Genomic DNA, 14,275 nt, shown 5'->3' on the forward strand with positions numbered 1-14,275 from the left:
GCAGTGTGTCAGAGCTTCTCAACAAAACAACTTTGGATAAGCAATCCAGGGGAGGATTTATAAACACTAGTTGGCATCTGTTCTAATGGGTTAAATAGATCAGACTGGATCTGAAATAGTAGTGTCAGGACGACTCACACCACTGAAGAGAGAAGCCACATTTTTTTTCAGAGAGGTCTGATGAGGTCAGGTTTGCCCAAAGGTAGGTGAGTGTGTGTGTGGGGAGGGTAAGCAAAAACAGACTGCATTCACTACTCTATCAAGAAATTGTTGGATTCAGCTGCATCTGTTCTATGATGTTTAATATTATATATATTATTATTATATTTCAATCCCACTTTTTCTCCAAGGAGCCCAAGGTGGTGTACAAACATGGTTCTCCCCCTCCCTATTTTATCCTCGCAACAACCCTGTGAGGTAGGTTAGGCTGAGAGTCAGTAAATGGCCCAAGGTCACCCAGGTAGCTTCATGGCCAAGCGGGGATTTGAACCCTGGTTGCCCAGGTCCCAGTCCAACATTCTAGCCACTACAACACGCTGGGTCTCCAGGTTGACTATAGTTCCGCATGAGGAAAAGAAAAATGTGTTCAAGTTGTAAGAAATGTAAGCATGCCACTCTATAGTGTAAACAGTGCATGCATTTGATTGTGTGCGGTACATGTATGTAAATACAAAATTTTGAATGGGAAGATACTTTCACTGTCAGGGGGAGTATGCCTCTGAATAACAGATGTAGGGAACTGCATGTGTGTTGAGCACTCAGGTCCTGCTGTGGGCTTCACATAGGCAACCGGTTGGCTACTGTGAGAACAGAATATTGCCCTATGCAGGCCTTTGGTCTGATCATGCAGGGCTCTTCTGATGTTCTTATGCTTGAGTGTTTATTCTCCATGGCTGTGAATCTCTTATTCTGAGATGCTGCTAATTTATTACGGAACTGAGCAATTGTAAAGTGAGGGCAGGAAGTAATCAGTTTAGAAGCAAAACGCATGTTTTTGGCTCCACGTGCCATGTCTGAAAAGCAGAGTGGTCCCAAAGACTCAAAGATTCTACCATCCCTTTGTTGAAGAATTCTTTTCCTTAATGCTGTGAAGTTTTCAAAATGCAGTGGACTATATTAGTTACTTTTTGTTAAATAAAAAAGCTATCTAAGAGGACATCTGAGGTTAAATCACCATGCCAGTGACTTAATAATGGCCAGAAGACTTTGCAAGAAAATTTGTCTTAACCATTCAAATGGTTACTGATATTTTATTTGTACTCCCCATTTGTTCCTGCCCCAGGTCTAAATTTTGGAAACTGTTTGCATAGAGCAGAATTTTGACTGCACTCTCAGTGACAAAATATAGCAATTCTACAGGGATGTATTCATCAGAGTTGCCCTGATAGTGCAAGGACTTCCAGCTGTGTAACAGGGCTTCCTCTCCCCACACCCACATCTGCTCCAGAAGGTTTGGGGAACCTGCCAAACAGATTTGCAAGGGGTACGCATGGAGAGGAAGTCCCATTGTGCAGGTGGAAGTCTTTGCACTAATGGGACAACTTCATTGGATATAACCTAAATATACCAGTGGCCCCTGCAACAAAATGCAGCGCGGAATGCTCCAGTGTTCCATCCAGCCACGCCCTTTTCCAGGATACTCCATTCCCCCTCAATTGTCCACTTTTGCCACCCCCAACAGACACTCAGCGTTCTGTGGCCATTGAACATGCTCAGTTCTCATTGCTTGTTTTTTTTCTTTCCTTTTTTTTCTCCCCCTTGATTTTTTTTCCCCTATAGAATTTTTTTTGCTTCTGCAAACCTTAGGGTTCCCCTGAGCACACTGATATATTCCCCTTGTTTCTCTATAGCACTGTTTTGGTTATACAGCTGTCATAACTCAGCACCTGAGTACCTGATGAGTTGTGTATGCAGTTATAAATATAATGACTAACACACAGCAGCCTGAGATGGTAATGGCTGCATTGCCACAAAAGCTGTGTTTTCACAAACACTGGCAAATTGGTACAAGGAGATTGTGGACTGCCATAAAAAGTGATTATTTAGGGTTGATTGCCTGAAAGAGTAATACTTTGCCTCCAACCACATAGCAGACCTTTTGCCCATAACTTGGAAACAATGACTTCTAAGGACAACTGCTTTTGCTCTGTATGAAAATATATTGGTGGTGGGGCCAACTAAATGTAGGCTGCGTACATACCATGTGTTTAAAGCAGATTTAAACCAAATTACTTCCGCCAAATAATCCTGAGAGCTGTAGTTTGTTAAGGGTGCTGGGAATTGTAGCTCTGTGGGGGGTAAACTACAGTTCCCAGGATTCTTCGGGGGAAGCCATGTGTTTTAAATGAATGGTGTACACACAGCAGCAGCACAGACCCACTGAAATTAATGGACCACAGTTATTTAGACCAAAGCTAGTCTACTTTGAGTATGATTAGCACTGGATACAATCCTTGGTCGCCAGACTCTCCTTTTATGAGGGCTGGAACCTACCTACCGGATACAGAACATGCACAAGAAATCAAGGGTGTAGTCATCCAGGGGGCATAGGGAGCCGTAGACTTTTTTGTGAGCAGGGTCCCAGCCAGGTCCCCGTGTATAAGCCAATCAACACGAAAGGGCGGTGTGTTAGCCACTGAGAAGAGTCCTTGTCCTTTTGTGCTGACTGGAGCCAATCAGAGTGAAAGGAGGCAAGTCAGGCACTGCGAAGACTCCCCTTTCATGCTGATTAGCTCCTAGGGACATCTGTTATAATGGAGTGTGAACTCACGAGATGACATGGAGAGCAAGGGAGATAAGGGAAAGGGGGAAAGGGGGCGTGGCTGTGAGGGGGGGTAACTCTCACGAAGGGACCCTGCACTTCTGAATTTGCCACTGCGCTACTGCAAGCCATGGACTGGGTTTCCAACTATGAGTGTTTGAAGCAGGGCAAGACAAGGAGGCATGTGCTGATCCTGACATGTTTGCTTTACCTCAAGTAGCACACAAGCAGTGCCTTGCATCACTGCAGCTAATGCTCTGCTTGCCAGAAAACACCCCTTTGCTCCTTTGTGTATACATTTGGTGTGGCTGGCACTAAAAGAGGCCTTGTGATGCTATGCAGGAGTTTGTGAACAGAGACTGCACTTCACCAGAGTGGCACAGAAGCCTTAGCAAGACATAGGTGGCTTGCATAGTAGCAGGGGCAGGAAGCATTACCATAGGTGCTACGCTGGGGGCTGGGATTGAGACCTCCAGTATTGGTGAATGAGGAATTCTCCCCTCAAATTGCAGTAGGGCCCTTATGCTGTATCCTAAGACGTCACTCAGCACAAAATCAGGCCTTGAAAAGAAAGTTGTAAGGGGTCAAGTGAATTTATCAGAGGTGCATGAACCATCATATGTGTCTGGACATCAAGAGCCTCCCTGTAAGGTACAAGACCTTATGCACAAGTTTATGTGAATTCACTGTTACACAGTGTAGCTCTTAACTGGGGAAGCACAGCAGCTATCAGGGCTGGCCTTACCATTAGGCAGAGTGTGATGGTTACCTCAGGGAGCTGATTTTGGATGTCACAAAAGGATGGCAAAAGCTTGTTGTTGTTACCTTTTTACTGCCAAAGTTGGGAGAGGGATGCCTGTGAAATTTTCTGTCTCAGGTGCCAAAATAACTTGGGTACTACATGTACTGTGGCCAGATTTTTTTGGGGGGGAGGAGCATTTGCCATTCCACATCCACTAGCAAAATGGCTGGAGCCCACCTTGGTTGCTGGTCATACTGTACTCCCCCCCCCAAACAACGTCTTAAGCAAAAACATCTTGTATTGCTTGCAGCGATTACTGCTGTAGTTTCCAGGCCCCAAAGGGAATATAAGAAGAGGCCCGCTGGGCAGGTCAGCACCTTACAAGTTGAAAGATGGTGGTAGAATTCTGGACTCTGTCTCTCTGTCTAGTGAAGGGGCCACCAACCTTTTTGAGCCCATGAGCACATTTGCAAACCAGAGAAACTGTCACATGCACACGGCAACCAAGCACATGCCACAACCTATTATAATTAAAATAGAATCCTTCTTTCAAGGCCTTTGAGGGTACATGTATGCCCAAGGGTGCCATGATGTTGAGTGACCCATGCTCTAGTGTGTATGTGTGTGTGACAGAGAGAGTGCGTTCTAAATGTTCCCTCATGTAAAAAAAATAAAATAAAAATCTCTGCATGTCATAAACTACCAGCACATCAGGAAGAAGCTTTAGCACAGCCCCCTCTTTTTTTATTACATGCAAGGACGTTTTTTTGTTTTTGTTTTGTTTTTACACAAGGTATCTGAAACACACATGTGCAGTCAGAAGTCATCCGGTCTAAAATCATGCCACGTGGCCCACACCTAATGTGAAAACACATCTTAAGAACGGAGGAACATTAGAAAAGGTCCAGATGAGGAATATCTGTGAATGAGTGCACAGTTTTTGTAGCCTGAAGAAGAGGGTTTTAAAAGCTCATAGGCTTACATATTGTTACCCCGTCTTCAAGAAAAGCCATTCCTATGAAAGGTATCTCAATGTCTACAGTTGCTCTTAATTATATTTATGCATAAAGACCCTTCCTTCATCAAGGCATTATGATGGAGACCACTTCTCCTTAGAAATATGACCAAGTACTGAATGCCAGTAATGTACATGAAAGTATCTGATATAAAACAAATTTCCACTGATCTGACAGTGGAATGGTGGGAATGTATACTAGGTCAAAGATTATCACTTCTTCCCATACCTGTATACAGGGTAGGGATATAAGGAGGCAACAATTTCTGTCCTGGGTTTGTCACAATCAGTGCTCTTTCTACTCTGCTACAGTTTAGCTTTCACTAAAAGCACTTATTTGTCTTGCTATCTGCTATGGCTGAAATTTATGTAACAACAACAACAACAACTTTTCTTTTTGTTGTCCGCCTCTCACCTGGAATGCAGGTCCCAAGGTGGATTACATAGATTTAAAAATACAAAGCATACATAAAACCATACAGAAATTTAAAAATAGAAAATATACAAAGAACCATACATAAACAAATCCAGAAAATCCTTAAAAACATCAGTACAAAGGGGTAGAAATTTAGCCAACTGCTTGTATAAAAAGATGGGTCTTCAGCAGCCATCTAAAAATGGAAAGAGCAGGGCTGAGCTTACCTCACAGAGCAGGGCATTCCATAGTCTAAGGGCCACAACAGAGAAGGCTCTGTATTAATGGAATTAATTATATTAATTACGTAATTAATTACAATACATTTCAATGGAAGGAAAAATCAAAAACAATGCAGCAAATGAGGTAATTATTTACATAACATTTGCAAACTAAGAAAACAGCAACAGTGAACAGTGCTCACATTTACTTGCGTGATTTCTGTTCCTGACCTCTGATACACTTGCAAATTGCGGGAATTTCTGCTTCTTTTTCCATTTATGATGGAATTCTCCAACATCCCTACACTGGGATGTTGCTAGGTAGACTCTAGGCAGAAACGCATGACATATATTTGCATATGCTAATTTATCTGCATAGTTGCAAAGTTAGTGGGTAGTAGCTGGAGTCTCACCAGCACTGTATTCTTTGAAAGCTTTTAAAAGAATAAAGCTTTTTTTGGGGGGGGGAAGAGGATAAGGGGAGCTGGGACCCAGTATAAAAGACCTAGGCCTCAGGCCCTTTTCCCCTCCCCTAAAAAAATTGTCCTGGTACATTTACAGTGTCCAGAAAATGATGAAACTTTTGAAGAAAGCTTTCCAGTTTTATTTTTAAGGTCCCTTTCTAGAAAGGGCTGTAGCTTACAGTAGAGCATCTGTTGCATGCAGAAGACCCCAGGTTCAATCCCTGTCAAATCCAGGAAGGGCTGGGAGAGACTCCCTGTCTGAAATCCTGGAGAGCCACTGCCAAATCAGAGTAGATAATACTGAGCTAGGTGGGCCAAGCTGTAAGGCAGCTTCCTATGTACCTAAGGATGGGGGGTGTTTGGTTGCAGCATGCAAACCTAGCCACGGGTCTAATCAGGAAGGCATCACGAAAGATGTCAGTCAAAGAGAAGGTGTGAGTTTAACTTTGATGTGGATTATGAGCAAATAATAAGGGTGAGGCGCTAGAGAGACATCTGTGTAAATGTTTTCTTTGTTAAGTTATGCAAGACTTGTCGCACAAGCACAGCTCAGTTTGAGCAAATGCCAAAGGTCTAAAAGGTTGGTGGTTGGCCAACATAAAGCAAATGCACAATCGAGCACAAGAACTGATTCATCTAGAAGTTAATATAAACCGAGTCAAATGGCTAAAGTCCATTCTATCAGGGTGCTAAGGGATACCTAGCAGGTGGGTGAGTGGAATACATCTAAGGGCAAGAGACGCTATTACATCGCTCCATATTATTAAATATGCACGAGAAACAAATAAAAAATAAAAAACTGCGACTAGCAATGATCAAATGTTCCTTAGAATTCAGTAACAGATTTGGCACTAAATGATTTGACAGCAGCTGGCTGAGCAAGGGAATAGCAGGGGTTTATGGATAGTGGGGAGGCACTGGCTGCAAAATGCACAGAAGCACAACCCATTGGACTATGAACCCATCGAGCTATGTGATATGTATTGCTTGTATATGTTCTCAAGATAATTTCCCTAACCAAATTTGTGTCAGTATTTATTTATTAATAATTTGTATTATGCATGTATTATTTGTATTATGGTTTTGTTGTGCATGTTTTATAATACTTGTTGTAGCTGTTTTACTTCTCTGTACACCACTTAGAGATATTTTTATATATTAAGCAGTGTAGAAAGTGGTACATCTCTAGCTTTGCACTGCAGCATTACAACCTGAGTGCAAAGTTACGTGAACAGGTCCTGCTGAGGTCCAATGGGCTTTAAGCATGTCTTCAGTTTGTGCTAAAGGACCATTTTGAATGCAAATCTTGTGTTCAACCCCTGACAGCTTGTTGCAGAAACACAGTTAATTGGCTGGAGAGAGAAAAGAAGTTTTAAACAAAGCTAATTTTAGGAGACCTTTAATTATTATATACGTAATGTTTATATGGATAATAATATTAACAAAGATGTCCATATCCTTCATGTTTTTAAATATCTGTTTTGACTGTCTTTTTATTGATAATTTTAATGTGTTCTTTTGGAGGGGTTGCAAACTGCTTGAGGTTTTGTTACAATCAAGCAATATATAAATGTTGTTAAATAAAACCAAATAAAATTTAGAAACTGCATTTTGTTTTCAGGGGATAAATAACTCTTAAAAGAATTCAAAGAAACAGATATACTTTCTTGCATCAGACCATTAGTATGGCCACAAGATGGCAGTAAACTCCAACAGAAATAATCAATGTTAACTACTTTTGTATACTTCTGCATGAAGTAATGAATGCAAACAGGTAGGAAGATGGGTGGTTTGCTACAGGCAAACAAAATACAAGTATCTTTGAAAAGTAGACATGATTGTGCTTCTCATACATTTCTGTGCAATAAATGCTCTACAAATCGGCGGGTTGATTTCATGGGAAATGATGCATGTTTACAGAAAGGTTTACTGACATTTTCCCCTACCTGCCATGTTCCTGCACCTTTACCTGCAGCATGATAACTCAGAAATTCAGCAGGCGAATCTTTTCTTTCTGGGAAGATAAAGCAGAAAGGAAGGCTTCACCAAATTAGTCGTTGCAGGTCAGACTACTGCTAACGGCGTGGGAGAGCAGGGCTAGTAGGTCCTGCAACATATATAGTAAACAAAAAAAACCCCACCTATTAACAGCCTAATCTATACTGTGAATCCTTTTATGCATCACTGCATAGATACATGATGCAGCCACCTTACTGAAGCTAAGCAGGTCTGGGTCTGGTCTGTACCTGGATGGGAGACCACTTGGGAATCACATGTAATAAGCTGCTTCCTTGAGTTCCATGATGGCAGAAAGGTATAAAACGGCTGAAATAAGTCAACAAAAACACTTTCACTATTTGAAATACCAAGCCATGCTGTTCTTCTATTTATCTTATTATCTATAAATATGATAATAAATAATTTCATCATTGATAGAAGCAGATGATGCAAGAGGAAGGTTGAAGAATGAGGGGCAGAGTATGGGAGGGGGCCATGTGGTAGGAAATTCATGGCAGAATGGGTGGAAGAGAGGGCCAAAGGAAAGGCATTTAAAAGTCAAGTTTCCTCTAGACCATTTTCTTTTATTTATTCATTCAGCTCTTCCATGTCTGCAGTTTTTATTACTATTGGTTTATGGTATAATTCATTGATTATATTGTTTGGTTATATTTTATTGTTGACTTTGAGTTGTTCACTGTCATAATGGTTTTTCTCCCTTAATGTTGGCAGTATAAGGGTTTTTGGGTTTTTTGGCAAATAAAAATAATGTAATACATGCTATTTTATTTTATTTTAAGATCTTGGAAGCTGCCTTGAGGAGTCGTTTGGCTATGAAAGGTGGGGTATACATTTTAACACAGGTACAAAAAGGAACAGTAAGAAAGAGTTGGGAGAGATCATCTCACACAGGGCATAGGAGCAGAAGGGGTTGTAGCTAGTGCTAAGTAGGAGTGTCGGGATCTAGTAAAACAGGTATGCCAAGTTGAGGCGATCTCTACTCTGTCAATATAAGAATGCTTTCATTTTAAAAAAATTGACCTGTGATCAATGTGTATGGGTTCTCCACATAAAATGTTTATGTCCTTTTTCAGTAAGCAAAATAATATACTTGGGTATAATCAATTTCTGAAGCCATTTATTTTGAAGTAAGTGTCACAGTACTTAAACAAATAAAATTAAATACATATTTAACATCAAATGCCCAGTAAGTAGAAAGTGAGGGGTTTCCAGCTATATAATTCTTGGAAGCAAGGAGATAAAAGATGCTTTAAACTGCTCTATTTTAAGATGTACTGTTTTTATTTACATGAGCAGCAGGAGCTGGGTATGTATTTTGAGAGGGCTGTATAGGAGGGGGAAAACCTGTGCCTACAGTTGTTGTGGACTCAAATTCCCATCAGCCCCAGTCAGCATGGTCAGTTGTCAGAGATGATGGGAGCTGTAGTCTAGCAACATCTGGAGGGTCACGGGTTCTTCTTGCCTGCTCCATGGCATCCTAGCTAGTCCCCCCCCCCATACACACACACTTCAGAGAAAGTCCCACTGGGGCTTTCTTCTGAGTAAGCATATAGAATTGCACTTGGAAGTGTTACACTTCATAATGTTAGGACACGTGCAAGGAGCAGGTCCTTTACTGTGATATCCCTTTGGCTATTAAATGGGCTCCAAAGTGAGATTTAGGATTGTGCTTTCCTCTTTGCCTTTAGAAAGGGATGTAAGACCTGTCTGTTTCGATGAGCCTTTGGACTGCACCTGTAGGTTTTTCAGAGTTTTTTTCTTTATGTATTGTATGAAATAAATAACTTTTAATATGCAGCCTACTGCTTTACATTTCAGTTAAGATTTTTTGGGTTTTTTATGATTTGCAAACTTGTAAGCTGCTTCAAGCTCATGGATGGGCAAATAAACCAAAGCACACATTTTCCTTAATTATGTAATATGTATTCATTTCCTGCTAAATAAATGAATAAACAGTAATGCTGATTAACACATTTTAGCATGTGTCTTTAAATTGTTTTTTTAAAAAGTGTTTTTAAATGTGTATATTTGTTTTTAATGTTTTTAATTGTTGTAAACTGCCCAGAGAGCTTCGGCTATGAGGCGGTACAGTAGCACCCCGCTTCCCGGCGCTTCGCTTCCCGGCGTTCTGCTAATACGGTGGCTTTCATTCCTCGTTTTAAAGCCGCTTTTGCGGCATTTTCGTGCGACGTGCCCCATTATACTCAATGAGGTTCTGCTTTACGGTGATTTCTGCTTTACGGCAGGGATCCGGAACGGAACCTGCCGATTAAGTGGGGCCCGCCTGTATACAAATGTAATTATTATTATTATTAATAATAATAATAATAATAATAATAATAATAATAATAATTGTAAGAAAGGAAAAGTTGTTAGTTTGCTGGTTTTGAAAGCTCAGTCATTCTTCAAGAAACACATCCTTTTTTGGCCAAATATATGACACTATAACATGTTAAAATAACAACTATCGATTTCCTTGAAAATTTGTTTTAAAAATTAATTGGAAACTCCTAGTTTCAGATGACCTCTCCCAAAATAATCACTAAAGAGCTGAGTTTCATTTTTCACATCTTTATTATCTCTGTAAGCACTGTATGCAGTTATTATGGGGGGGGGCTTTTAAAAATGGTTTTGCTGCTCATGCGTGAAGAATGAAAAAGAAAAGCATGTTTCATTGACGTTCAGTGTTCTAAATGATGAAGCTACACGGACTGCAAACCAATGAGCTTTGTTTAATCCTATTGGTGGGGGAACATTTTTTTGTGGTATGATAATATCTCTCCTGGGGCACAACAGCCTAAATTGAGATGCTGCTCCTCTCCCCCCCACCCTTCCCATCAGATCTGGTACTTGAGAAAAGGATAGGGCACGCTTATGACGATGAAAATAAAGGCTGGGAGTAGAATCTAAGAGCAATCCAGCACCTTGTCAAAAAGATCGACAGACCATCATTCCCGATGCACCATTTATTCCAAAGCCGTTTCATTACCTTCCGTTGGACTACTTCAGGGTAAATTTGAAGGCCATCTCCATGAATTCGGGAGGGCGGACTTGGCAACAAGTGATCTGACGCTTTGAAAGACAGAACGGGCCTTACAGAGATCTGCAGAGCCCAATCCCAGCCACGTTTTGCGGTCCTTTGCTGGATGCCACAGCAGCAACTGCTGCTGTGAAACTCTCAAGCAAATCGCCTAACGCGGGCGGGGTAGGGGGAGAGAACTGCGGAGAAATGCCTTTACCACGGAGAAAAGTTTAAAGAAAACTCTCCGACCACAGCAGCTCGTCGGAATTGGGGACGCTTCCTACGGGATGGGAAGGTGGAGGGAAGGGAGGCATAAAGATTTTAAATAGTCTCCGGTTCTATGTCTCCCGGATTCAACACCGTAAAGAGTAAAGCCCCCCTCCCGCAATCTCAGCGACTCGCAAGAGGAGACAAGGGCCCCACCCTCTCTCATTGTTGGCTGTCAGTCACTTCGCTCTTTGTCTCCGCCCAAGCGCCTGCAGTACCTGTCACCAATCGCTAGCTTCTTCCAAAAGGATGACCTCACCCTCTCCCTTTCCATTGGCTAGCTATATTAAGAAAGTAGCCGGCCCCTTTAAATATCCGAGTCCGGTTGCCGCTGCGCTACGGAATAAAGGGGAGGGGAGGCGTCGGTTCTTTAAAGGGGCGAACGCTTCGCGCAGTGAGACGCACAGTTTTCTCCGGAAGAGAACAAGGCAAGAAGGGAGGCGGCGGGGAGGCGAGGCCCAAAGCAGTGCTTCGAAAAGCTGCGTCTGATTTCTTCCCGCCGCGGTTTTCCTTCCTCCACTGTGAATTTCTCCAAGCCGAGCAACAGAAAGGGAGCCTTCTCTAGAGTTGGAGGAAGAAGAAAAAAGAAGCAACGATCCCTTTTAGCTCCGGGGTGCGTAGAAAGAGGAAGACGGCCGGCAAAGAACAGCCCTGGACGTAGCAAAGTGGGCGGTTCTCTGCCCCTCCAGTCCCAAGCCTGGTGGCAAGAAAAGTGCGCTGCGCCTGGAAACGAGAGCTCCGCGAGACTCGCCCGGCCTTCTCTCTCTCTCTCCCCGCTGTAGCTCGCGACGGTGTCCTACAGAAAACGCGAGGAGGCAACAGCAGGTGTTGCTGCAGGTCGTGGCGAAGGGAGTGCCTCGATTTCCCTGCTGGAGCAGCATAACAGGGCAGGCTTGGCAAACCTGGCCATGGCGGCGATCCGCAAGAAGCTGGTGGTGGTCGGGGACGGGGCGTGCGGCAAGACGTGCCTGCTGATCGTCTTCAGTAAGGACGAGTTCCCGGAGGTCTACGTGCCCACCGTCTTCGAGAACTACGTGGCCGACATCGAAGTGGACGGCAAGCAGGTGGAGCTGGCGCTTTGGGACACGGCTGGCCAGGAAGACTATGACCGTCTGCGCCCCCTCTCCTACCCGGACACCGACGTGATTCTCATGTGCTTCTCGGTGGACAGCCCCGATTCCTTGGAGAACATCCCGGAGAAGTGGGTGCCCGAGGTCAAGCACTTCTGCCCCAACGTGCCCATCATCCTGGTGGCCAACAAGAAGGATCTGCGCAACGACGAGCACGTCCGCAACGAGCTGGCGCGCATGAAGCAGGAGCCCGTCCGCACCGAAGACGGCCGGGCCATGGCCATCCGCATCCAAGCCTACGATTACCTCGAGTGCTCGGCCAAGACCAAGGAAGGCGTGCGGGAGGTCTTCGAGACGGCCACGCGAGCTGCCTTGCAGAAGCGCTACGGCACGCAGAACGGCTGCATCAACTGCTGCAAGGTGCTATAAGATTCTTGCCAGGCGGTTTTGGAGGGACTGGGCTGGAGTGGACAGCCCGTTGGAAGAGAGCCGCGCGCAGAACAAACCCGGGGAGGATGGGTGGGTGTCGTGGGACTGCACTCTTCCGGAGGGGACGGGAACGCATGTGTGGAAACGCACACACCCCGGGGCATGGGGAGGCTTTGATCTTGTAAGCAGAGGGTTGCCCCCTCACAAAGGCATCGCCCTGTTTACTGACTCTGAAAGGCAGCCCCACTCGCCTTCCAGAAGGGCTACTGAGATGACTGGAATGTCCCCTTGCTCTCCCGTTTGCCTTTGCTGGGGAGGACTGAGGAGCCCGCGCTTACCGCCCCAAGCCAAATGGGAATCCGCTTCGCCATCCTTTGTGATGGAGGTTCTAGAACTATGGCTGTTGAGGTGTGCCCCCCTCGCCCCCCCCAGGACACACAATCTCTATGAAGAGATTCAGTGGTAGACAAATTGTTCTCTTTTCTCTCTCCCCCCCCCTGTGAATTAGTATTTTTCTTGAGGCTCTGAAAAGGGAGGAGGGTGGGGGTTTTTGGACCGGAGGGATATCTGCTGTGTGTACATACAAAACACTTTGTTTAAACTGGGATACTGAAATGGTGTGGCTTGTTTGACATTGGACTGGCCCTAGCTTCTCTTGAGACTTATGTACTGTACCAGTGATGGGAAATTGTGGCCTCTTCCTCTTCCTCTCTCTGAATGTATAAAGAGGGCAGTTGGGGGGGCAGGGGAAGAGGAAAATGGGTTGACTATTTTTACAAGTCTGGTGCCTGCTGTCATTTTGTTCCTCCCCCTCCCCTACTTTTTGAGTTGCAAATGCTTCTTTGTGGTTTATTTAAATAAATTATCTTCCTTTGCAAAAAGAGAACCTACTTTGCACAAGCTAGGGTGGTTTTTTTATTATTTTAGACACTTCATGCACTTGTTAATCTGCCATCTGACACTGTAGCATTGCAAAAAAGCCCTTTAATCTGGAACCTCATTTTGAGCACTTTCCAGCTAAACACTTTGAAAACGCCCCCCATGATGTCATGATGTAAGCACATGAGTTGCTTCAATTATCAAGAGGGGGCTTCAAAATGCTTAACTTTGGCTTGACTGTGCCCTTTGTTTTCTGTGTTACTGATTGACTAAAGAAGCAAAACCACTGTAATTGACTTTGATGCCTTGAAAAAACAAGTGGAAACACTGTTTTTGTGACATTCACTTATCTTTTTATATACTAAGTGCACTCTATTGGGCTCATTTAAAATGGCAGAACACCTATTTTTTACAGGTCAGCTTGTAGGCCTGCGTGAGACTATCTTGCGCTTCTCTGTTTAAGAGAACAGATTTAATTCCTGACCCCCTTACCTTTTCATTTTCTACGGTGGTACTGAGGACTTTTATTTTAAACAACAACACTAAATTGACCTGGTTAAAAAAAAGAAGACATGTGAAGTTTACATAAAACTATATAAGCTGTGTATGCAGGGTTTTTTTAATGTAAAGTATTAAAAGATTCTATGACTACCCTTTGTCCTTTTTTTGTGATATAATGAATGAGACCCTGGATAAAACATGAGCATTTAGGCTTAAAAAGTGAAGCTGCTGCTGATTATCAAGGCAAACATGGAATTCTGTCCCATCAAAACTGATTTTATTTCATTGATGGGGGACCCTCCTGTAATAGAACCCCCTTAGAAGTATTTATACTCCTTGGTAACGTACTGGAGAGGCAGACTGAAATCCTGTGCAGAGTTCAATTGTTGAAATTTCACTGGCTTATGGACTTAACCAGCCTGAAAACATGCTGGACTGCAGCTTTTGTGGGCTGCGGTAAGCTTATCTTG

At 43.5% G+C, this 14,275-nt stretch overlaps 1 protein-coding gene across 1 annotated transcript; it reads left to right on the top strand.

The window, feature by feature from the left end:
• Window positions 1-11,242: 11,242 nt before the first annotated feature.
• Window positions 11,243-13,955, top strand: RHOB (ras homolog family member B). The gene has a single exon (XM_061622682.1). The coding sequence runs from the start codon at window positions 11,835-11,837 to the stop codon at window positions 12,423-12,425; it is 591 nt and encodes a 196-aa protein (XP_061478666.1). The 5' UTR covers window positions 11,243-11,834; the 3' UTR covers window positions 12,426-13,955.
• The last annotated feature ends 320 nt before the right edge of the window (window positions 13,956-14,275 follow it).

This window comes from Rhineura floridana, chromosome 4 (genome assembly GCF_030035675.1).
Source record: "Rhineura floridana isolate rRhiFlo1 chromosome 4, rRhiFlo1.hap2, whole genome shotgun sequence".
Classification (NCBI taxonomy): Eukaryota; Metazoa; Chordata; class Lepidosauria; order Squamata; family Rhineuridae; genus Rhineura; species Rhineura floridana.

Bases quoted from the DNA above. Each gene is read 5' to 3' on its own strand.
- RHOB (XM_061622682.1), top strand. From the start codon at position 11,835: ATGGCGGCGATCCGCAAGAAGCTGGTGGTGGTCGGGGACGGGGCGTGC.